Source organism: Myotis brandtii, unplaced genomic scaffold, assembly GCF_000412655.1.
Source record: "Myotis brandtii unplaced genomic scaffold, ASM41265v1 scaffold302, whole genome shotgun sequence".
Taxonomy (NCBI): Eukaryota; Metazoa; Chordata; class Mammalia; order Chiroptera; family Vespertilionidae; genus Myotis; species Myotis brandtii.
Window position 1 is genome coordinate 406,377 of NW_005361545.1, and position 23,878 is coordinate 430,254.

Below are 23,878 nucleotides of genomic sequence, written 5' to 3' on the forward strand. Positions count from 1 at the left end.
AGGGATAGAGTTAGAAACATCAATGAGAGAGAAACATCGATCATCTGCCTCCTGCACACCTCCTACTGGGGATGTGCCCGCAATCAAGGTACGTGCCCTTGACCAGAATCGAACCTGGGACCTTTCAGTCTGCAGGCTGCCGCTCTATCCACTGAGCCAAACCGGTTAGGGCCAGACGTGTTTTTTTTGAGTTAGAAAAGTAGGTCCTGGCTCTCAGCTCTGTGCCAGGACCACTTGCCCATGGGAGTGACCCTGACGTGGGCACAAGCTTTGCCGGTGGTTTAAGGCAGAAAAAGGAGTGAGAAGTGTGCCTATGGAGTTCTGGGTATTGTTTTTATCCCCACTGTACTTGGAAAGTCTACTACATTCTCTGAATGTCAATTCTTTCCTTTAAAAAGTTGAAGTTAACTTAGTCAAGATGCTAAAATATTTGTGTTCACAGAAGCAGTTGCAGCAATGGGGTACAGAAGCCTTTGCAGCAGCAAGCCTGCCCTGACCTTCAGGAAGTTCCAAAGTCGATGTGCTCTTGAAAAGCTGGCCTCTTTCTGCTTGCTTTGTCCTGAGCCTAATCTACAGTCAGAACAAGTGTTTCTCTGTAAAAAGACTTCCTTTTCCTCATTTGCTTTTTATTTCCCACAGTTGGGGCCATTTGTGAGCTCCTGGACTAACAAACAAAGCAAAGTAACTCTCAAAGATGCTGTGTTCAAAATGGTCATTGAAAGGCCTAAGGAAGTACAATGGACTCAAAGCAGGAGGAGACCTGAATGTAGGAAGTCTCTTCAGGGCTGGTTTCCATGCTGTCCACCGCAAACAGTCTGGGCTTTGCAGGCTCCTCTCAACTAAGCCTGGGTGAATGCCAAGCCCCGCTTTACAAAGGCTCATGGTGGGAAGCCCATGGGGTGAGTTGCAGGGAAAAGCCTGCCTTTTACTAGAACCAATTAAGTGCTAAATTACTGAAATTCTGTTCTGCCTCTGTTGGTATTTTAAAACCATATTCAAAACATTCTACCGTTGTGATTTCAAGGGTCACGCCTCCTTGTATTTTGAATGTATAAACGTAAAAATCATGTCAGTTTTGAGTTTGTTCTACGGTGTACAAACCCGTATCATCTTTGTTTCTTAATCTTTGTTATCTCAGCATTGTGAGAACCAGAGAATTTAAGGAATGTGCCCAACGTGACAATGGCAGGGCCAGACTTGAACCTGGGTCTTATGGAGCCACGTTGTGAATTCATACCATACATTCCATCATCCCATCCCATGTGCACTTAAACTCCACACACATTAATTGTAAAACACATGTGAACAAATATGGGTGCAAATATCATGGACCTTGCTATACAGAACTCCTAATTTACAAAATAGATAACTGACATGACAGCTCTCTCTTTAGGAACGTCAATCATAGGGTTATTCTAACTAGAAAGTTCTCTGCTGCCCTTAACATTGGAATTCGTTTTCAAAAACTGATTTATGCATAAATTGTCAGGCACAGACCTATTAGAGGCAGTGACATTTTGCCATTATTTTTTTTAGCAGAAAGTCTCACATTAGAGTTGGCTTGCTGCCTTATTTTTTTCTCTATATAATTGCACTTGTCCCAGCATTTTCCTAACTTAAGTATACAAGGAAGTTTTGGGCCACTGCCCTTTTCCCCTGCAATGCGTGCCACGACACTACAAGACATGAAAGAACACCTTCGATGAGGGCAGTGTTCCTTGGGGGTCCCTTGATCTGGGGAATCATAGAGCAGCTTTGGCAAAAGTGGTTTCTTTCTATCCTTCCCCCCAGCACCCACCTTTTACGCAGGTGCAGGGTGGAGAGAAAGGATAATACCAAGTCCAAATTTTCAAGGTAAAGAGTGCTTTTAAAGAAAGGAGGCTAGTAAGGAACTCGCAGCAAGTCACTTAGAGACAAAAGAGGAATAGAATCCCCATGGCTGTGGAGGACAAGGCTAACTTTAGGGATGCAGGTTGCAGACCTGCCAGCCCCAGTAAACACAGACCCTTTCTTCAGCCAAAAGCCTTGGTGGCCCATCTCAGTGAACTGGTTTCGGGGGCATTAAGAATTTTGAAGATTATGTGAAAGAGGTTTTTAATCTCACGTTTGGCTGTGGAGCATACACATACAGGCTGATTTTCATATCTTTATAAATCAAACCAGGACTTGAATAAGAAAAGTATATTAAAATCACAAAAATACATATCATGAGTCCAAGAATCAAACCAGTATAACTTTTGGATTATTATTTGGGCATGACTATCTCTGCTGTCTTTCATAAGTAACAGTAAAAACCACACACACACATAATACTGTATAGTTATCAGGTGTATTATTCCGATTTTAAGTTGAAAGGGGGCTGTAATAATAAAACCTGCATGTGTCCAACACATCACGGAATTTCAAGGACCTTCTCATAATATTTTATCCTTACAACAACCCATAAGGCATGTAAGCCTTAGCCCCATTATACAGAAGGAACCGAGTCTCATTGAGATGGAGCCATCTTCTGTGGTAACACAGACAGGAATTGGTTAAACTCTGACTTGAACTTGAATCACCTGATTCAGGGTCAGCGCTCCTTCCACTATGCCAAATGTGGGTTTGTATCTCTTTACCTGTATATACTTAGGGTGGCCACCTAACCAGTCTATGCCTCAGTTTCTCACCAGAAAAATGAGTGTAATGGTAATAGGGTGACAGGGAAATGAAACTTAAGAATGAGACTTGCTAAGTCTTATTATGCAACTATGAAGAGTTTTATATTACTATGCATTCCCATCCATTGACCCTTTGAAAGAGTCGTGCTCTAGATTTGATTATATTTTCTGTGAAGATGCAGTAGCTCAGACTGGTCTGGCAGATGTTTGAGGAAAGTTGTTAAAATTCATAATTTCTCACCCTTGGAAATGCGTGTTTTTGTCGCCTGTGAGCTTGGCGGGTTAAAGAGAGGGCAGTGAGGAGGGTGGGATATCATGTATGGCTGGCTATGAGACATTCTATTCTAATCGCCACAGGGGGTGCCATGTTCCCAAGGCAGCCACCTTAAAAAGTGTCCCCCTGGCAACTAGTAGGGCTAGGTAAGTTGCTCTTCCGGCCTTAGCATTGAGTTGTGCCTTTGAGAGGCAGCACAGTGTGTGGTTCAGAGATAAGGCTCTGGAATGCAACTGCCTGTGTCTGAGCCCTGATCTACTCAACTTCCTGAGCCTTGCTTTGCCTTAATTTCTGTATCTGTAAGATGGGCATGACAATAGGGGATTTGTTTGTGAATTCAAAGGGGCCTGACAAGCTCAGGGGAGCCAGATGGCAGGTCCGACAAGCTCAGTGACCAAAAGGAGCCAAACCGGTTGGTATGATCACAAATTCCTAACTGGGCAGGTCACAGCAGGTAGTCATGTCTCAGACCTGTGGTTTCCTTAGCAAAGATCCATCTTTACTTTAAAGTGAGCTCTGTCCATTGTTCTCATGCAGGTAGGATCACATACCTTGGACATGGCAGAGTAACGTTCTTTTCTAGACCCCTGGAAGGGACAATAGCAGGCACCAGAACACCAGACCATAGGACCGCTCGTAGCTACCTGTTCCCTGCATACCATCTCTGTGTGCTGTAACTGCTAATTATTAACTATCATGTATGTGTTTCCATTCTGCGTTTTACCCAATCCTAGAGAATTCCCTGCTTTGCTTTCTCCCGCCTCCTTAAGCTACCACCAATGGATTTCACCCACCTTCCTTCCATCTTCTTTGATTTTAATGTATAAAATAGCTGCCATTCTTCAGAGCATTTGAGGTCTTGTTCCCTGGCCTATGTCAACAGTGTGGCTCAGATAAGCTTATGAAAATTCCCTGCAGGTTTGGATGTCTCTTAGGTGGACAGTTTCCTATTTCTAACATAACAAATTACCAGAGTAAGCAGTTTAAAATGACACTCATTTATCATCGCCTAGTTCTGTAGATCAGAAGTTTGAGTATGGTAAGGCTCAACTGGGTTCTCGGCTAGCGTCTCACAAAGCTGAAAGCAGGGATGTGTTCATTTCTGGAAGCTCTGGGGGTGAATCAGCTCCAATTTGGCTGCATCCAGTTCCTTGAGGTTATAGGCCTGAGGCCCCTTTGTTCTTGCTGGCTGTCGGCAGAAGCCGCTCTCAGCTCCTCAAGGCTGTTCATGTTCTTTGTCATGTTGCCGCCTCCACACTCAAACTCGTGGTGGTATTTCAGATCCGCTCACAGTTGGAATCTCTGCCCCTTTTGCTGCATCTCCTCTGACTTCAGCTGGAGAAAGTCATCTGCTGAGGGGCCCGTTTGAGGAGACTGGGCCCACCTGGATAATCCAGGATATTCTATCTTAAGATCTGTCACCTGGATATTCCCCTTCCCCTCTCGTAGCAGCTGGTGCTCCTGTGATTCCTCACCGTTCCTCTAACCGACTGTACCACCTCTCAACCCTTGCGTCCCTCCCTTCTCAGCCAGACACTCATGCTCATCTCTGGGCTTCTACAACATCAAAGTGGGGAACACTTCTGTAATGTAAAAGAATAGCATGGCTATTTCTATTTTTTTATTTCTTGAAGGGAGTTAACCTCTTGTTTTCTATCCAGGGCTTTAGTAGACAAACTTAGTCTCTTTCTTAACCCAGTCCAACAGCGATTTGAAATACTGTGGAAACAGCCAGCTTGGTCACCAGAGCAGGGAGGCTTTGAAAACCAACAACCCCCTCAGGTGTGTATGTTTCCTAGGAAGCATGGTGGTTGCATGTTGAAACTTTTAACTGGAGTTTCTGAGTGATGAAAAAGTGATGGTGAATTAATTTATCCGAATATTTTTGGGCCACATACGCATTTGGATATCTGATGAATACTAAGGATCTACTCTCTAAAAAAAGGAACATACACACCAACTTTTATAAACAGATTCATGGGCTTGAAGCACCTCTCAGACTATCTTGGAGAGTTTAATTTGTTTGCACAACTGGGTGCTGATTTGCATTGGTTTGATGGAGGCAGCAGGGGTTGGAGGTTGGGCAAGAGGTTTCGACAGGAAGGAACACAGCTAGAACCAGAGTGTGGCTTTTAAATCTCCACTCCACCTTATTCATTTCTTGGTCTTGATCCTAGAGTAATGGTATTTCTGGTGCCAGTCATGAACTATTTGTTCCCATTCCATGACATTATATATGTAGAAACTGGGAGTAAGTTTTTAAAACCTTGGGGGTAATTCTTGGAACGCAGAAAGCACTCAACAATATTGGATGGTTTAAGGCAAAGAGAAGAATGTCAAAGAGCCATCCAAAGTGGCCATCTTGGGAGGAACTAGGAAAACCCAGGAGTGCACCTCTGGTGTGCTCTGAGTCCTTGACAAGTTCTGCCTGGTTTGATCTGCATTGCGGTTACCTTCAGGGATCATCTTGCACTTCCATCCCAGGACAAGTCAGCAAGTGTCCAGAGTAGTCCTCCGGGAAAAGCCTGGGATGCAGCGCTGAGTCATCCCCTTCCCCAGAGCGCTGTCTCAGGCTCTCATTCATGTCTCACAACCACCTGGGTGGCAGTCTCCATGATACAGGTGGTCACCTAGGCTAAGTGATGACAGTAATACTAGCAGAGGTAGCTAATATTTATTAAGAACTTCCTATGTTTAGACCTCATGCTAATACTTTGTATCTGTAAACACATGCAAACCACAGCAATTCTAATGATGCAGGTGTGAGTCTGCCCACTTTATAGATGAAAGGACTAGAGTGCAGAGAAGTTTATCGACCTCCACCTGCTGGAGGGAATTCAGCTACTACGTGGAAGAGCTGGGATTAGAACACGGATTTATTGCTACCGAGCCCGTGCTGTCAAATACTCTGCTGTGTTACATAAAGTACAGTAACGTCCTTCATAAAATCAACAACTATTTTATGCAGAGGCCCTTGTCCATCTCGCCAGGTTTCTGCATATGTTGGGAGGCTTTGTTCTTCCATTTAGTACATCTGCATCTTTGCAACCTGAACTCCACAGAACCATTTTACAGTCAGCGCTCACACTGGGGAATCTCAGTAAGGAAAAGGATGTTTATTCATCACCAGATAGGATAGCTCTGAGGCACGAGAATCCTGTGAGTTGGGAGAACAGGCAAAACCGAAGATGAAGGAAGCGTTTTCATGCAGACAGAGAGCCCCGAGGCTCAGATTTATTTGACATTCGCCAAGTAGACTTCCACATGTTGTTTATGGTCGATTGAAACGTGTGTCATACCATGTTTTATGATTCCAGATGAACAAAGTAGAGAATAGTTCCCAAAGGGAAACCGAACAGGTGCTTGGGGGCTCCGGGGCATTTATTCAGTTATATGGTGAAGGGTATCTGTTTGATGGTGGAATCATTACAGTCAGGGTTGGAGCATGCTTTAGTGGTTTCTAAAAGAAACCTAGGATGCTTTTCTTTCCCCAAACACCCTCTTGTAAAAGTGTCCTTGACACGGAGGGCTTTGACTGACTCAGAGAACAGCTGCTGTCACCACTGCCAGAGGGGCTGTGGCACGTGTGAGCAGAAGCTGATTGGCAGAGGATGGTGGGGTATCCAGGCCCAACACAGCCCGGTAGACAGAGGGATGGCTTTTTGATGGTAATAATGATGACATACAAGTTTATACTTTGGAAACTGTTAGTTCTCATTTCTTGAGAGGGTCATGGCCCTGGGGACACAGAGTAACTTGGAAGCTTTTGACAAGAAAATCTCTTGATATCCTTTATTAGTCCACTTAATTTAGCTTAGCTTGGCCTTACCAAGGGGAGGCTCCAAGTTCACCCCAATTCTCTAACTCCTTCCCAACTGCCCTGGCAATCATTAGTCTGAAATAAATTCCATATTAATTTTTAAAAACTAGGTACACATTAGTGATCTGGTTTTAAAATCTGGATCACGGTGACCTCAGGCATCTAGTGCAGCTCCTAGCACATGGTATGCATAAAGAAATAGTTGTGAAATGGATGCTGTGAACTGCTTTCTTGTTGGGTCCTAATGAAATTCTAAAATACAAGTTTCATTGAAAATTTTTTTGCTTTACGTGAATTGGTTCTGTGCTTTGGATCCAGCATGCCTGCCATACAGGTCCTGTTGAATATGTAGTGTCTGCTATTCATTTACTTATTCTAAAAATACTTAATATCTCTCTAGAACATCCTGGGCATACTGAATTACCATTTAATTCAATTATTCTAAAACCCTGGAGTAAAGTATGGAAATGAATATGGTTCCATTCTTTATTTGTATTTTACTCAAATATATCTTGTGTTTTTCAGTGGTGCTAAAAAGTTGAGGTTGGATATTATGCTAAGACATGGCTAATTTAAAAAGTCTGACTTAAATTCCCATTTAAAGTGAATTAGCACTGAAAACTTAGCAGTACTGTAAGTGGGTTATTTTATATTAGGCTGGTGTGATTCCTGTAGGATGTCAACCACAGTGTCCTTTCCTGGTGTGCTGAAAATTCCTGGAAACTGTACAGATTTAGGTAGGGTGACCATGTGATTTATTGTCCCAACTGGAGCAATTTTAGGAGTTAATGAAATACTATTAATTATATCAATGCCACAGGAGTGAATGGGACTCTCTCAGGCAAATAGGATCCTATAGTCATCCCAGGAAAGGATCAGGAGCGGTCACATGAGGGCTGCCTTATCCTGTGCATGTCACTCCCGTTCTAGGTTTCAGTTTATTCAGATGAAAAGTAAAAGGGTTGTACTATAATAATCCTTATTGTTTCCTAAGAATTCCAGCATTCTATGATTATAAACAGCGTCAAAGGGGTCTCAGCATATTTTTGAAACCTCTTCAAATTAAGAAGCAGCTGCATAGACAAGCACATGAAACCCCCCTCCTCTTCTCCCCTTTTTAAAACTACATAGTTACAAAGGATTACATCATATTTTAAGCACGTCAACACTTGCTTACCGCGGGGCTGGCAAACATTTCATCTTCACTACCTGAAGGACTGTGTTGAGGAGGATTCTGAGGACACCTGGGCTCAGTGGGGAAAACGATTTTGATCAATAGTGATGGCTTCGGGGTCATGGGAACCAGAGAGGGAAGTGGGAAAGGTTATAGGACATGTGTGTGTGTGCCAATCCTCTGTCATAACTGGTCTAAGGTATCTGATACTAAAATAAAAACAACAACAACAAAAACTGTTGTTGTATTTAGGGTAAATCTGCCTCACACTGATAGCCAACATTGTGTTAGTGTCACCTAAAGATTTTCTCCTCTTGATTCTATGCCCTCTCATAAGCTCTCAAGTAGCAGAGTCGAAGGAGTGGTCCTTGGCCTTGACTGCCTGTTAGAATCCTGTAGGATCTCTGTGGGCAGAGCCCAGGTTTCAGTGGTTTTAACAACCCCTAGGTCCCTCCACCAACCCATTGACATCCAGGCTAACACGGGAGGTGGGAGTCCGGGCACCTAGATCCCAGTCCTTGTCTTTATTAATGCGTGTGACCTTAGCTATATCACTCATCTGATCGCAGTCCGTAAAATGAAGTTGGACCCTTAGGTATTCTCTAGCTCTAACTTACTGTGACTAACAAATGAGGTGAAGAATATCACAGTGTGTTAACTCAGACAATGTAGCTGTTCTCCTCTTTGTAAATTCAAGGAAAGCTGATGTTGTCAAAGAGGTAGATATACAGCAGTGATGGTGAACCTATGACACGCGTGTCAGAGGTCAAAGAGGTAGATCTACAGCAGTGATGGTGAACCTATGACACGCGAACTCATTTTTGTGGTTGATTTTTCTTTGTTAAATGGCATTTAAATATATAAAATAAATATCAAAAATATAAATCTTTGTTTTACTATGGTTGCAAATATCAAAAAATTTCTATATGTGACATGGCACCAGAGTTAAGTTAGGGTTTTTCAAAATGCTGACACGCCGAGCTCAAAAGGTTCGCCATCACTGATCTACAGCAAGTGATCAGGGAACAAACACATCTCACTCTCCCGTCCACGAACAATCAGGATTTCTGGAAAGAAGCAGCTAAGTTATGCAATACCTGTGATAGGATCCTTTTTCTAGGTTGTGCTCTCACTAGAAATCCATGGACCTAATTTACTATGTCCAATGCATTTTCCATTGTTTACCACTCTGACTTTAGCACATCTTTCAGCAAACCCACTATTGAGCAATTTGATGTCTTATTCACTCTCCCATCCACGAACAATCAGGATTTCTGGAAAGAAGCAGCTAGGTTATGCAATACCCATGATAGGATCCTTTTTCTAGCTTGTGCTCTCACTAGAAATCCATGGACCTAGTTTACTATGTCCAATGCATTTTTCAATTGTTTACAACTCTGACTTTAGCAGACCTTTCAGCAAACCCACTATTGAGCAATTTGATGTCTTACCTGAGTGACAGCGACGTTTGTCCCGTCTGTGACTTCCACAGTCATATTATAAATGGATCTCTGCTCTGCATCCAGAGGTTTGGCAATGACAATGGTCCCGACACCCTTCTCTGCGTCAAAAGAGCTGTCAAAATTCCCCCCTGATGATTTCACAAAAACAACATCAAATTAGCATATCGGAGAAGTTATTACATGGATTGAAGCACATTGCTTTAAAGTGAGCCCTTATAATATTTTTGACAGGCATCCTTATGTTTCAATTTTGTACATATCAAATGGGACCTCTTTATATCTAACTTAATTCATATTGTAAAACACAGCTGCTATAATACATAACAAATGTCACCCCAAAATAATGTATTGTAAAGAAAACCTCAGCACTAATGTTAAGAGTAGTGAAGCATAAACTGACTCCATAAAATATTAAGAAAACTAAAGACCCATCAACCCGTCATGGCTTCTGGGCTAGGAATTTGTATAACTTTTGGCTTTTCCAAAGTAGATTAAATTCTAAATTAACAAACAGTCCAATTATGATGAACAAAAATGAATAGACATTCCTAAATCTATTCCAGGATTGGTGGTAAGCATTTGGTGCTAGAGTTCAGAGTCCCTCCATTACATGTCAAAAATAAAATTATAAATACTGGGGGGAAAAAGAAAAAGCAAAAAAAGAGAAGAATTTCATATAAAAATTTTAGATCTGCAAGTTGGGATATTTATAGAAATGTTTTTATGCTATTTTGACAATGTGAATTATTTTTCTCCCTCCAAAGTAGAAAGTCTACGGGAGACTTACAAAATGAAATCTGGAAAGAAGTTGATAAAAACATCAGCTTATGTATATCAACTTATAAAACAATTAAGATAAAAAGTTTAGAAAACTTTACTTGTTCCCTCCTGGACCAAGTATAATCTACAATCTGTGAATGATGCACTTAAGACAACGCAGGCCTTGCAAAATTATTGTAGATGTTTTCCATTCCTGTGAACCAAAGTGTGGTTTATGATTGTTCCAAAATGAAAGATTTATTTTTAGGGGAAAGAGAAGGTAATGGGTTTATACCATTTATAGGCTAGAACAATTTTAATTAAATATCAGTACATGTTCGCAAGCTCTATTTATTTTTGTCTGAAATTTCATGATGTGAATTTTGCTCTTAGACAGTAGTTTTATTTAGTTACAGCTCACAGGGCAATGCATTTACTGAATTTCCTATTTTAGAAAAGAAATCTTGAGTTCTTTTACAGTCAGCATTCTTTTCCTTTCATTTTGCTGATCAATGAACAATACTCTATACAATTTTTATGATATTAAAAATGAGCAGGTGAGTTCAGGGAAAGGAGACTTTTACTTGAATTGCTAGAATGTGATATACAGTGACGCAAAATAAATACAGTAGCCGCCCCCTTATCCACAGGGAATAAGGGGGGATTCCTGATCTAGATGCCAGAAACCCAGGATAGTACTGAACTTTGAATACACTATGACTTTTCTGACACATACATACCTATAGTAAAGTTTAATTTATAAATTAGGCTCAGTAGGAGATTAACAACATTAACTAATAATAAAATAGAACAATTTTAACAATACATACTTTGTAATAAAGGTTATGTGAATGTGGTCTCTCTCAAAATACCACCCACTGCACTCACCCTTCTTCTGATGATGTGAGACAGTACAATGCCTATGTGAGGTGAATGACATAGATATTTTCAGACCGAGGTTGACTGCAGGTAACTGAGACGGGAGAAAGCGAAATCATGGATAAGGGGGCACTGCTGTACCATGCTTAATTAAAAAAAACCTGGTCACACATATCTCAAATACTTATTGCTTGCAGCTGTCATATACACTGAAGATTATTTAATTGCCAGAGAGAGCATAATTGCCCTTGACATTTCATTAAAGTTATGGAGACACAGGGGTACCACAGAATTGCTTGGAGAAGATACATTTTTCAAAAATTTCATCTAAAAAGAGACACGTCTTCCAATTAATATCTTTAGCTGATTTACTGAGAACTAAATGTTAATTATAAATTTTTAAAAAAAGTATTTTGAAGAACAGGATAAGGAGAAAGGGGAGGAAATCTAGGCTGAAGAGGGAAGCAAGCCCTGGGTCACCACGTCTTCTCCAAGGGGGATGCCTCATGTTGATTACCGCGTGAAATAAAGGGTAAGGCTGATTCTAGGGTCTGGAATAAACATCTTTTTAAAAAAATGTTTTATTGATTTTGTACAGAGAGGAAGGGAGAGGGATAGAGAGTTAGAAACATCGATGAGCGAGAAACATAGATCAGCTGCCTCCTGCACACCCCCGACTGGGGATGTGCCCGCAGCCAAGGTCCACACCCTCGACCGGAATGGAACCTGGGACCCTTCAGTCCACAGGCCGACGCTCTATCCACTGAGCCAAACCGGTTACGGCTGGAATAAACATCTTAATGAGCAAAGGAAAATCATTTGCTATCGAGTGGTACCTTCTGAAAAAAACCTTTGCCAAGGAAACTTTCAAATCTCCTCAGACCTGTGTGTAAAAAAAAGATAAGAATGCAACTTCTTAAGACATTTCTTAAATCACATTTCACATTAGTTTTAGACTGTTTTCTTAGCTAAGAATTACAGTAGCTCTGGTTTAACTTTCAACTGCGGTCCGAAAACATTAAATGGAAAATTTCAGAAATAAACAATTCATAACTTTTAAATTGCTTGTTCTTAGTGTGATTAAATCCTGAACTGGCCAGCTCGATCCTGCCCTGGGCATGAGCGATCTCTTTATCCAGAGTAGCAATGCTGTTTACACTTCCCTTGGTTATCTCTAACCTGCATTCAAGTAACCCGTATTTGACTTAATAATGGCCCCAACGCACAAGACTAGTGATGCTGGCAAGTCGGATATGCCAAAGAGAAGGCGGAAGTGCTTCATTTAAGTGAAAAGGTAAAAGTTCTCGATGTAAGAGAACAAATCTTGTGCTGAGCCTGCTAAGATCCGTAATTAGAGTGAATTTTCTATTTGTGAAATTGTGAAGAAACAGACATGTGTGCTAGTTTTGCTGTTGCAATCCAAACTGCAAAAGTCACCATCACAATACATAGTAAGTGATTTGTTAGGATGGAAAAGGCTTCAAACTTCTGGGTAGAAGACATGAACAGAAAATGGGTTCCAATGATGGCTTCATTCTGTGCAAGGAAGTATGGAGCCTCTATGAAGATGTCAGCAAGGGACCCCTGAAACAAGTGACACCAAGCCATTTGCTGCAAGTCAGGACAAGGTTTAGACTGAAAAATAAAAACTACTGGAGAGAGAAAGACAACATTCACATAACTTTTATTGCAACACATTGTTGCAATTGTTCTATTTTATTAACTTTTATTGTGAATCTCCTATGGTGCCTAATTTATAAATTAAACTTTGTCATAGGTATGTATGCACAGGAAAAAAACAGTATATATAGGGTAGGGTACTATCCGCTGTTTCAGGCATCCACTGGGGGTCTTAGAACATATCTCCTGAGGATAAGGGGAAACTACTCTATTTTTTTAAATCTGAGGACACTGATTGTTTTGGGGGGGTGAGGGTGGAAAAAGAGGTCACCTTTCAATATCAATTATTTTAGAAGATGAAAATTTGTAGATTAAGGCAAAATAGAATTTATGCAAATTATAGAACTTTGGATTAGAAAACATGCAAGCAAAGATGTCCGGTTTCAGTTACTGTTTAAATGGGGCAATCCTATAGGTTCTCCCTCACCTGCTCGAGACTCACATTTTCCTCGGGGTCCTATACAGACATACATGACCATTTCATGTGCTTAGTGGCACAAAATGGACATATTTTATGTATGGCATATACCTAGTTGATTGTGAGCTTTATTATTCGCTATTTTTCCTATCAAATAATATTTCTGGCTACTTTTAGGGCTATACATTTTTGTAGTTCTCTTTCTTCCTCTGTGTGTGTGTCTCCTTCATTCACCTTTACTGTTTCAAATACTCTAGAATAGAAACCTCTAAAGGGGTCGGGGAGACAGACAAACAAAAAGCAGACCAAGGAGCGCCTGAGAGAGCCTGTGAAGTCACTCCCCGTCCATCAGCCTGGCTAACAGCCCGCTGATCATCGTCTCCAGGGCGTTTGCTCCTAGTCAGACCAAGATTTCATGTAAAACAAGGTTCCCGAAATCTTGCCTTGTGTTCTAAAATGAATTTCTGACAGGAGACACAGAACCTAGACCAGCAGTTCACCATCAACCCTCACACAATTTAATAACCTACCACTTAAGCATCCCATCTCATAGATGACTCCGTCTCTCCCCCCCAGGGCTCATTTGTCAGGCTCCCTTTTAGCCTGAAAGGTGATTTCATTTCTTAGCAAACCATGGCCAATTCATCTGGGGCGAGACTCTCGGATGGAAGGAGTCCGTCTCCCCTAGCAGCATTCCCTTTAACCAAGCTGTGCGTCCTCAGAGCCAGTAACACAACATGCAAAGCCAGAGTGTGCTGCTGCGGCAGCCTTAGCTCAACAAAAGGGGGGAGGAGAGAGGGCACCCCAGCGGGTCTGAGTTTCAACAGAGTGGGGAATTGGAAAAGTCACAGCCCGGGCGTTGCTGCAGGGGTGTGCGGCAGAGATGGTTAAAGCGAGGTTGTGAACAGCCCACATAACAGATAAGTCACGTTGGGGACATTCCTCTGTGACTGTTTTCCATCAAGACAGGGTAATAGGGTCAACAAAGAGCAGACGAGGCATCTTAGATATCTACTGGATTCTAAAATTAAATACAGCAAGATGGAATGTCCTAAAAAGCTTTAAAAAATGGGACAAGAATGAAAATACTATGAGCCAGCAGCTACTGCTTGAGTGACCTGGGCGGCAGGGTGTTGGGCCACATTTGGTCGTTTTTCTCTAGGAAGGGCGTAAAGCATCACCATCTCCCCATGGTGAGCCCCAGTGGTGAGTATCACTCCCCTTCTCTCTCAGAGAAGCTTCCGGGCCCCTCCCCTAGCATATGATCCCATTCCACTCGCTGTGCAATTGTAAAAAATATCAACCCAAACCCAGTAGTCACCAAGGGGGAAGTGTTATTTGAGAAGCTTCCAAAACACTGAGCTGCTGAATCTCAATGAATTAAGGGAGTCGTTCACAAGCTGTTCATTCAAGTTCCGCGTGTGCACGGAACTTAAGGGGAAAATGCTAAACATTCGATCCTGAATAATTTTCTGCCTTGGAGTGAAGCAAGCACAGCACGGGGCTGAAAAGGGTATTTACATAGAGGGCAGGAGATGCGGGATGGAGGTCAGGAAACAGTGGTAGGAAGGAATATGCCTTCAAGGATCTGATTTAAGATTCACTTTCTTAAAACAATGAATATAGAAAGTACTGCCTAGGCTTTTTACTAGTTCCCTAAAATCTCTGTGGGAGTGCTCCCTTGGCCTGTATTATTGCTATGGAGAAAAGAGGTGCCTATTTGGGATCAAATTAGGGGCGGAGTGCAGAATAGGAGAAATGAAGTGTTTGATGTCAACTGAACATCAATGGAGCAAACGTCAGCTGGACCGAGAGACAGCTATGTTAGAAATGGTGCACAGGCATGGTTTCTTTCAGGAGGGGTGGGTAAGAGTGTTGTGATAAAGAAATGTGACCATTTGGTCAGAGAAGACCCAGACATGTCCAAGCTCTGGTCAGAGAACAAAGCAGCTAGCTTCGGTAGCTGCTTTTAGTGCTACCAAAGAGTTGAACTTGTCCACGTGATCCAACCCTAAAAACGGAGGGCTCCATTGGGGACAAAGTTCAAGAGGGACAGGTGTTAAGATTATGAGACAGAAGCATCCAAGAATCCAGAGTGTGCAGAAACCGATGACAATAAGGGTCCAGGCAATCTCTATCTACCTGCAACACAGAAAGGTATTTCTGGCCAAGTTGGTCCTGTGTGCTAGCTCACACCATCAGAGAAGTATTTCAAGGAATAGCCTGTCTCCTCTCTACACATTGGGTGAGGCAAATGCACAAAGATATCGTCATTATTTACTATCTACAAGAAAAGCTTTTTCTAGCCTATGTCAGGTCTGAAGCAACAAAAGTGGGTGGCAACACCCCCCATCAAATTGTGGGTGAAGAGGAATTACTTGAGGTGGGCAATGATGGAGGTCTTTACAATACAAATATTTGCCATTGGGATAAACATATGGGGACTGAACGGCGAACCTCAGTGTGTGCACATTAGCGAGTATGTAAATCAGAGCTACTGAGTTGAAATTAGAGTCTCCTGAGAAGTGTGAAGATATGTGATAAAGCCACAAAGGATTATGGGTTAATTTTGTTCCCTTCATCCCACCCCCCCTTTTTAACACACAGAAGGAACATGCTGTGCATTGAGCTGTTTAAACACAGAACAGCTGAACTTTATTATGTTTCCTTTTAATAACAGCTTCCTTAACTAGGTTACAAGTTGGGCTTCTGTTTCTGGAAGCTAAGCAGAGTCTAGCTGACTAACATCTTGTGAGCAGTGGTCTCTTTGGAGACACAAGAAAGTGACTGGCAGATCTTTGGGGCAGAGACTCCAGGCTCAGGAACAAAATCATGCTGGCCATACAGTTTCTGTAAGTTCATATTTTGGTGGGAGGAAAAAAATGCAATTAAACATGAATCAAGTAGATGTATAACTATGGAAATAAGGAGACTACTCTCAGGGGGAAAAGCATGCTGGAACACTGTGCTCACTTAATGAGAATTCATCCGTTACAGCAGTTGTAAGCTGTAAGTGCTATATTCTCTGTTACCCTGGGTGTCAGTATAGGCGTCTGAATGCACTAGGCTTATAATGGAAGCCTGCCTTGACTCCCCTTGGAAGAGTCATAGAATATTTACCTGGGCAAGACCTACTTTAACCGGAGACCTCGTTTCAGATCCATGCTGACACTGTATGCCTCGTGTCTATTCTTAGCATTCAATTATCGTGCACTGCTAAGTTTCTTAACCATTGGAAGTACTGTTCCCTCTTCCCTCTATTGTTAGCTTGGCCAGGAAAGATGCTTAGGTAAGGAGAAAGGGAAGAGAGGGGAAGGTTTCAATGGCTAAGGATAACTAAGCAAGAAATCTCAAAAGTGAGAATGAAACATTTGAATATGATAAAGAAAACAACAGGCTGTTGTCTGGAGATTGGAAAAAAAAATTGTTAGATTAGAAAAGATTTTCAAAGGGGGGTTTTGTGGAAGAGGGACCATATCTATACTGAAAGCAACCAGGGCCTGGGGAAAATATTTTATTTTTGCAGTGAAATAGAGAGTTGGTGTTTCAAGAAGTTGGGTAGATGTGGGGGTGGAAATAAAATCATGTTCTGTTTGAGCCTCCAGCTAAGTAAGGTCTATTTGTAGGAGAAGCTTGGCTAGAGGTTACCGGGCCCCCAGTGAAATCTCTGTGATGGAAACATCACAAACCAGAGGGACACCCTGTGGTCTTCATTAAAGGAGCTACTCAGTACATGGAATCTGAGAGGATTCTATAGGAAGAGTACAGCACTTAGAAACACAAAGAGGGAGAAACAGAAAACTGATGCCATGGTTTTGACAATGATTCCCAGACATGCATTGGGAGCAGCCTAAAGGGACTCTTCCTAGGGAGGGCTCTCATTTGCAAACTGCCCCTCTCAGGTGCGGTGGTGGATATGGCTGGGAATGCAATGGAAGGTCACACTGACTCAGTTGGTCTCAGGTGGCATCACAGGGTTAATGCATTGTCTACCTGGGCCGTCTCCATTGGTCACCATAGTTTATCCCATGCGCCCTCAATGGACCACAACAGAAGCATTGGCAGAAGGAAGGAATGAGGAGACAAAGGTCTTGACCTTAAGGTTTATGGATGGAGATAGGAGAAACACGAATGAAAACATACAATAGCACTAATAATGCTGATATAAAACATGCAAGTAAGGTAACATGCAGTACTACTAGACATGCTTACCTATATGTAACCACACACACACACACATACACACACACACACACACACACGCAGGAAAGCTGAGGAATTACAAACTTGACTTGGCTAACGGGTCAGATCAGGGGTCCTCAAACTTTTTAAACAGGGGGCCAGTTCACTGTCCCTCAGACCGTTGGAGGGCCGGACTATAGTTTAAAAAAAAACGATGAACAAATTCCTATGCACACTGCACATATCTTATTTTGAAGTAAAAAAACAAAACGGGAACAAATACAATATTTGTATTTGCATGTGGCCCGCGGGCCGTAGTTTGAGGACCCCTGGGTCAGGTGGCTGGTCAGAATGAGCATCAAAGAAAGGTGTGCTTGCAGCACTTTTGAAGAGGGTGGGCAGGGAAGGTGGTGAGATGTGCTGAGGGTCAGGAGGTTGCATGCACAGATCACACAAGGGACAGAAGCAATGCTGTCTGGCTGTCCAGGTGCTTGCAAACTGGACTGTCAGGGAAGGAGGGAAGTAAACTGGTGGCTGATGATAGAGGGCAGCTCCTCCCACAACTCGGGGCAGCTTCCCAGGAGGCCCGTTGCCTATGGGTTTGGACTATCCTCCTTTGGGTTACCTAAAAGAAGTCACTATCACACATGCCCCTGGAGGCCCGGCACCAAGGACACATGTTGACATTGGATTCCACCTGGGGGTGGTGGCAAAGGAATCACCCAAGCAGATGGCACAGGCAACCAGGCGATGCATATAGGCAACCCTTAGTTTCACCAAGAAAGAGAGAGCTGCCTCAGATAATAACCCAATGAGCTGAAAATTACTAAGATACAGAAGCAGAGACATCTTCCATGGATCAGAGGAGGTTCCTTTTCAAATGCATGAAGCGGAGATGAAGAAGGAGTTGAAAGCTTGGATGAGGATGGCCATGTACAGGGATGCTGTGATGAATGCCAACTAAGTAAAACAGAGACGTTATACCATCATTTCAGAAAAGTGACACATGTAGAAAACAGGCCCTTTCTTGCTTGGAGTTCGGAGGACCCTCTCTACTGAGGTCTGGTTGGGGGTCATGAGGCATGCTTTTTCTGTGCCTCATTAAAACGGATGTGGAATGTTCTAAATGCTTTCCCCAGATCCAGCCATTCCTGGGAAAGAAAGGCAGGTTCCTGCCCATCTTTTCCAGACAGTGACATGTGGAAGGAAATGACTCCCCCAGACCAGCAATCTGGATTCCCCGCCTCCCACAGAGAACCGTGGGAAGTCAGCTCTAGCTCAGCCGAGTCAGATCCAGGGCTGGCAGACACTCTCCTCTCTCTCCTCTGAGCAATAGCCTAGGTTTCCTGGTCCTCAGCACTTATTTCCTCTCCACCGCTCTCCCTGCGGGTTTGTTGAGGGCAGCGGTGCTGTTTCGCCCTCTCCTTTTGCAGCCTGCGTGCTTGCTTGCTTTCAAGGAATTCAAAGGTTGGCTCCCAAGGTCTATCCCGTGTGCTTCCATCTGCTTTCTCTATTCAGCTCTTGAGGGAAGCTCTCGCTGGCTATATATCCCCGTTCCATTTCCTGCCCTTCCTTTTGTGGAGAGCAGCCAGGAAACTCTTCCTGGTGGGGTTTTGGGGTCTAGGAATGGCATTACTGCTGCAAAACAGACGAGTTGGGATATATTTTACTTTACTTCTCAATTGGAAAAGGCCCAGTTAAATAAACCAACCTACAAAAAAGATGAAAACAAAACAACGAAAAGCCCAGGATACCTCAAAAACAATGAAAAATAAATCAAAACAACCCCCACTGGAAACCCAAACCCCATCCAACCTCAAACAAAAGAGTCACTGGATACGAGTAATGCAGTCGCTGTTAGGGGCGGGTATGAGGTCTGTGGGCTGCACTTCAGCCTGTCACAGGCGGTTATGAAAGATGTCATTTAATTCGCTTTAAAAAAAACTGTAAAAGGCAGATTGGATAGTTGTTTTTTAGCAAATGTGTTTGCACTAAGGGTACCTTCTGTTGAACAGTTCTGCCCACAAGCTGTCTGTAGAATATAGAACATCTCTCGAGCATGCTTGCCACCTTGAAGCAGGGTAGTCGGGAGCAGAAAAAAAAAAGAACAGAATGCAGAAAAAAAGGTGAAGAAAAAGAGAGAAATGAAGGACAGCAAGTCTAGTACCATCAATACATTTAGAAATGAGATTAGCCAAGTGTGACAATAGAATTTAAATGACACACAGAAAGACATTAAGATTGCAGTAAATAACGTACTATGGAAAATCCAGCCAGAGAGCACTTTCTGTTCAGCTTAGCTACAGAGTCGGAACGAAAGCACATGTCTATTACTCATTTTACTGGCTCTTTTGCATTCCAGCACTATACATGTTTCAATCTTAGCACTGATCATTCATGTTTTTTTTTTCTTAATTTTTTTTTTTTTGCTAGTTGCTCCAAACAGTCAATGATCACATTGCCCTTTAGCACTGATCATTCGTGTGTTTTTTTCTTAATTTTTTTTATTTTTTTTATTTTCTTGCTAGTTGCTCCAAACAGTCAATGATCACATTGCCCCATACAACTCTGGAGGACTCAAACTTACCAACTATGTCAAACCACAGAGGGGTGTTAGCTGGCTGCACAGACACAACCCCCACAATCTCGGTGACTCTATCGCTCTCCATGACTGTGAAGTTATAAAATGGCTCATCGAAGGTTAGCGGTATAGGCGAAGGGAGTGGTTTCTTAATCCATTCAATGTGGAGACGGGCCGTGGAGGATTTCTGTGGGCGCCCATTGTCCACTGCCTTTATCTACTCACACACGGAGAGAAAACAGAAAGATGTCTTAGAGCTCGGATCCTCGCGGAAGTTTGGATCTGTCACCCATACATTGTTGAGCTGAATGTCCATACTCCTCACCGTGTCAGCAAAGGGAAGAAGAGAGTGGAGATTTGGGAAGAATGAGCTCAGGAACTGGAAGGGAAACAGCTTCAACTTGGTCACATGGGGGTCCCATGCCACATTCACCAGAAGGTGATTTGGACCACAACCAACCTTTCAGAGGTGGAAAACTTGAAAAACAAATGTTGCACTTACAATTCTTAGCTTTTTATGGTCATGAATGATAGTTACATGAGTAGAAATAGCTCATTTGATTCTTTATACCTCTGAGGGTGATGCTTGAAAGGGAATAAAGTACATTGTGAATCTCTGCTTAAGTGTGAATAAAGCATGTTCACAGAAGTGTGTGTGTGTGTATGTGTGTGTGTGTGAGTGTGTGTGTGTGTGTGAGTGTGTGTGTGTGTATGTGTGTGTGTGTGAGTGTGTGTGTGTGTGTGAGTGTGTGTTATGTTTTGCAGCTCCTTCCTTCTGCTTTATTCTGGAGAAGGATTTCACTCACACCGTCCAGGACGAGTGGAGTAGGTGTGGGAAAGGCAGCAGCCTTGCTCTAACTGCCTCAGAGGCCCTTCAGTTATGCCAACTGAATGATGGTGAAGAACTCCCTTGATGGAAGCATGGGCTCCTGAACGCAGTGGAGTGGGAAAAGGGGTGTTAATGATTCTTCTCTATGGTCTGATGTAAAAGCCAAGGAAAGCATGTCTCCTCACTCATATGAGCAGGGTAAACTGCTATGGTGTCTTAGACTTAAATTGTGTGTGTGTGTGGGAGGCAGTTACGTCTAACAAGCAGACACCACTGAGAGAAAAGAAAAACAAAGGATTTTTAAAAATATCAGGTTAAAATTAACATTTATAGATGCATGGGTAATAGTTACAGCCTTTAAAAACAGTGGCAACTCCTAGCTCCCTAGTGCTCTGTGTTCATGGATGACCACTTTACCCTTGAAAATTCCTGTGAGAGGAAGGACCCTTGAAGATAGATGTCTTAGGTCAGGTTCCCTAGGAGCAGAGCCCGAGACAGGGATTTGAGTGCAAATGATTTTGGGGTGGAGGAGAAGTGTTCTCAGGAGAAAGGAAGTGAAGAAAGCAGGATGGACAGGGGGAAGATGTTAAGCAAGGATGTGGTCTCAGTTAAAGTCTAATCTCAGCCTGATCCCGTAGGGACCTTGGAATCATTAACTGCACCAGTGAATTGGATCCATCTGAAGGCTAGTGGGTTAGAGTTCTGTATCAGGTGTCAGTCAGTCATTGGTTGTGGGCTGCTGGGCTGGGGTGGGAATGTAGAACCAAGAAGTTCGGTCAAGGATGACTCTCTGGAGAAGAGGGCAGCTCTGAGCCCTTAGCAGCCAACATCCAGTCACTCAGTTTGGGGATAGCTGCACCAGCCTAGTAAAGGGAATCTGGGTGGGCACCAACAGCATCCACTGCAGTCCATGCGGTCCTCAGAGATTCCCATTGGCAAGTCTCACACAGCTGCAACAGCACTTACCTCAGCAGAGCTTTTCATGGTACAAACAGGGCTAGTTTTTTATTATCTTCTTTTCTCTGCCCACTGTTTTGGATGCATTACTGAGCAGGGAAAGAACCCAAGTCCAGAACATAGGAGTGAAAAGATAAATTAAGGGACGAAGGGCATCCTTTAAAACAATAAAGAACTGACTGTATACAGCAGAGAAGGTTGAGGACTAATAGAAAGATGGCAGATGGTGCTAACTCATGCCATTTGTTGGGTCCCTAGAAAGTGCCCATCATTTGTAGGATGACCAGTCCCCTTCCTGGAATGAGTATTATATGTCTAACGTGGTTAGGAGTGGGGGGAGCTGGCTGGAACCTTAGACATGGGAGTTTAAGTCTCTATTTGAGATGGTGCTCATGTCTGTTTTTGTTTTTAATTTTCTAACACTGAAAAATTTAGTCACTTTTTACTTAAGGTTCCCCCCCGACACACACACACTTTTTAGAGAATAAGCATAACTGTGATTTGTGTCTCACCATTCACAGTTCATGTTCTATCACATTGTCAACAATTATAAGAGCTGTTTTCTTTGGAAATTCTTGGAGACACATTGAGTGATGTTGAGTAGCAGGTGGGATGTGTCACTCTGCTATTCCCCTACCCTCAGTTTACATCTATGCATAGTACCTTGAAACAATTTAGGGTCACAGGGAATGTGTTGAGTATGTGGTGGAGCAGGATGTGGACTGGGAATGAAGGAGGTTTGCTGATAGGACACAACCAAAGGAAATGGTATCATTATTTTGAGAATATCACTGAAACAGAGGTAGCCTTCCACTACTTTTTACTCTAAAGATTCATTGTTCAAATAAATATACATGAATGAGAAAGTGACTCCTTCCCCCTATTAACATTACTGAGGTTCAGAAAAATCTTACCGTTAGGATGTCATAACTCCCTGCTGTAAATTGCTTTCTGGAAGAAACCATGCCAGTTTTAGGGTCAATAAAGAACTTTCCATCATCATTGCCATCCACTATACTGTAGGAGATTTCGGCGTTGGGGCCCTCATCTCTATCAAATGCAAAAGCTCTGTAAATGGGTTCTCCCCTCTTCTTCCGGTCACGTTCCGGTAGCTTGATCTGGTAGACCTTCTCGGGGAACTGGGGCTTGTTGTCATTTTCATCCAAAACCTGAACCACCACCCAGATGGTTGACTGTTTCGGAGAGGAACCGCCATCTGTCACTGTCACCTGAGATTTGAAATAGAAAGCATTTTACAGTCAGGAAGGAGAAAATCTCTTCTTGCCACTCGTCCTCTTGCCACCCCACAAAAGGTCTATTCTGTACTCAAGAACATCTCAACTTTTCCTATCCCTGTAGTTCATGTCAAAGGCACTGCTCTTCATAGTTCACCCACAGAGGGAGGGGAAGCCTTAAATCCAGTAGTGGAAACTATTGTGGAAAAACTAGGAGAGAGGCAAGGCTCTCATGGTATGGAGTGAAAAGGGAGAAGAAATAGGATGGCTTTACAAAATGTGCCAGCTTATGCAGACCTAGGGGACCTATCCTATGCTCCCCTCAACAGACACAGTAAACAATATGACAATTTACAGTATATGTTAACCCATGAGTGTTTCTTCTAATCCCTGAACAATGCTATCACCATTCAAAGTTTTTCACTATTCATTTTCTTTTCTTTCTCTTCTATCTTTATGAAAAATTTGTAAATTTTACATTGTTAATGGACAAAAGGGAAACTGTGATATATACTTTACAATTCTGTGGGTACATCTGACAGGTAAAATATGTTTTGGACAGTCACAAAATAACTTTTTTTTTCCTCTCTGGAAAATAGGAGGGGAATGGACACCCCTTCTCATATTTCTGAGATGCGATTCTTATGATTCTTATGTATATTGGTAACCATTGAGAGAAAGGACATGAATGAAGAGCATACCTATAAAAATTTGCATGGCAGATATAAAAAGTCTTTGAATCTTACTGTGAATGATCTTCTTGGTCACAGTGATGAGAATTATGATCAGATTAATACTTAACATGTGGATGGTGGCACAGTATATAAAGCACTCTTCCTCGCATTATTTCATTCTTTCCAAACGCCCTCGTTAGTAAGTGAACAGGTTTATTTATTTCCATTTTACAGATGAGAAAATAGAGGCACAGAGGTCCCATTGTTACTAAGTGCTAAAGCCCAAGTATTGA

The 23,878-nt window shown here is 42.5% G+C and overlaps 1 protein-coding gene across 2 annotated transcripts in view; it reads right to left on the bottom strand.

Moving 5' to 3' along the window:
• The window catches only part of FAT3 (FAT atypical cadherin 3), a 535,794-nt gene that overhangs the window by 107,301 nt on the left and 404,615 nt on the right, over nucleotides 1–23,878 (bottom strand). For both annotated transcript variants that reach the window (XM_005869663.2, XM_005869662.2), the window contains exons 4-6: nucleotides 22,591–22,905; nucleotides 19,897–20,107; nucleotides 9,380–9,519 (exon numbers count right to left, since the gene is read on the bottom strand). In XM_005869663.2, coding sequence (XP_005869725.1) covers nucleotides 9,380–9,519; nucleotides 19,897–20,107; nucleotides 22,591–22,905 — 666 coding nt within the window. The remainder of the gene's footprint in view (nucleotides 1–9,379; nucleotides 9,520–19,896; nucleotides 20,108–22,590; nucleotides 22,906–23,878) is intronic.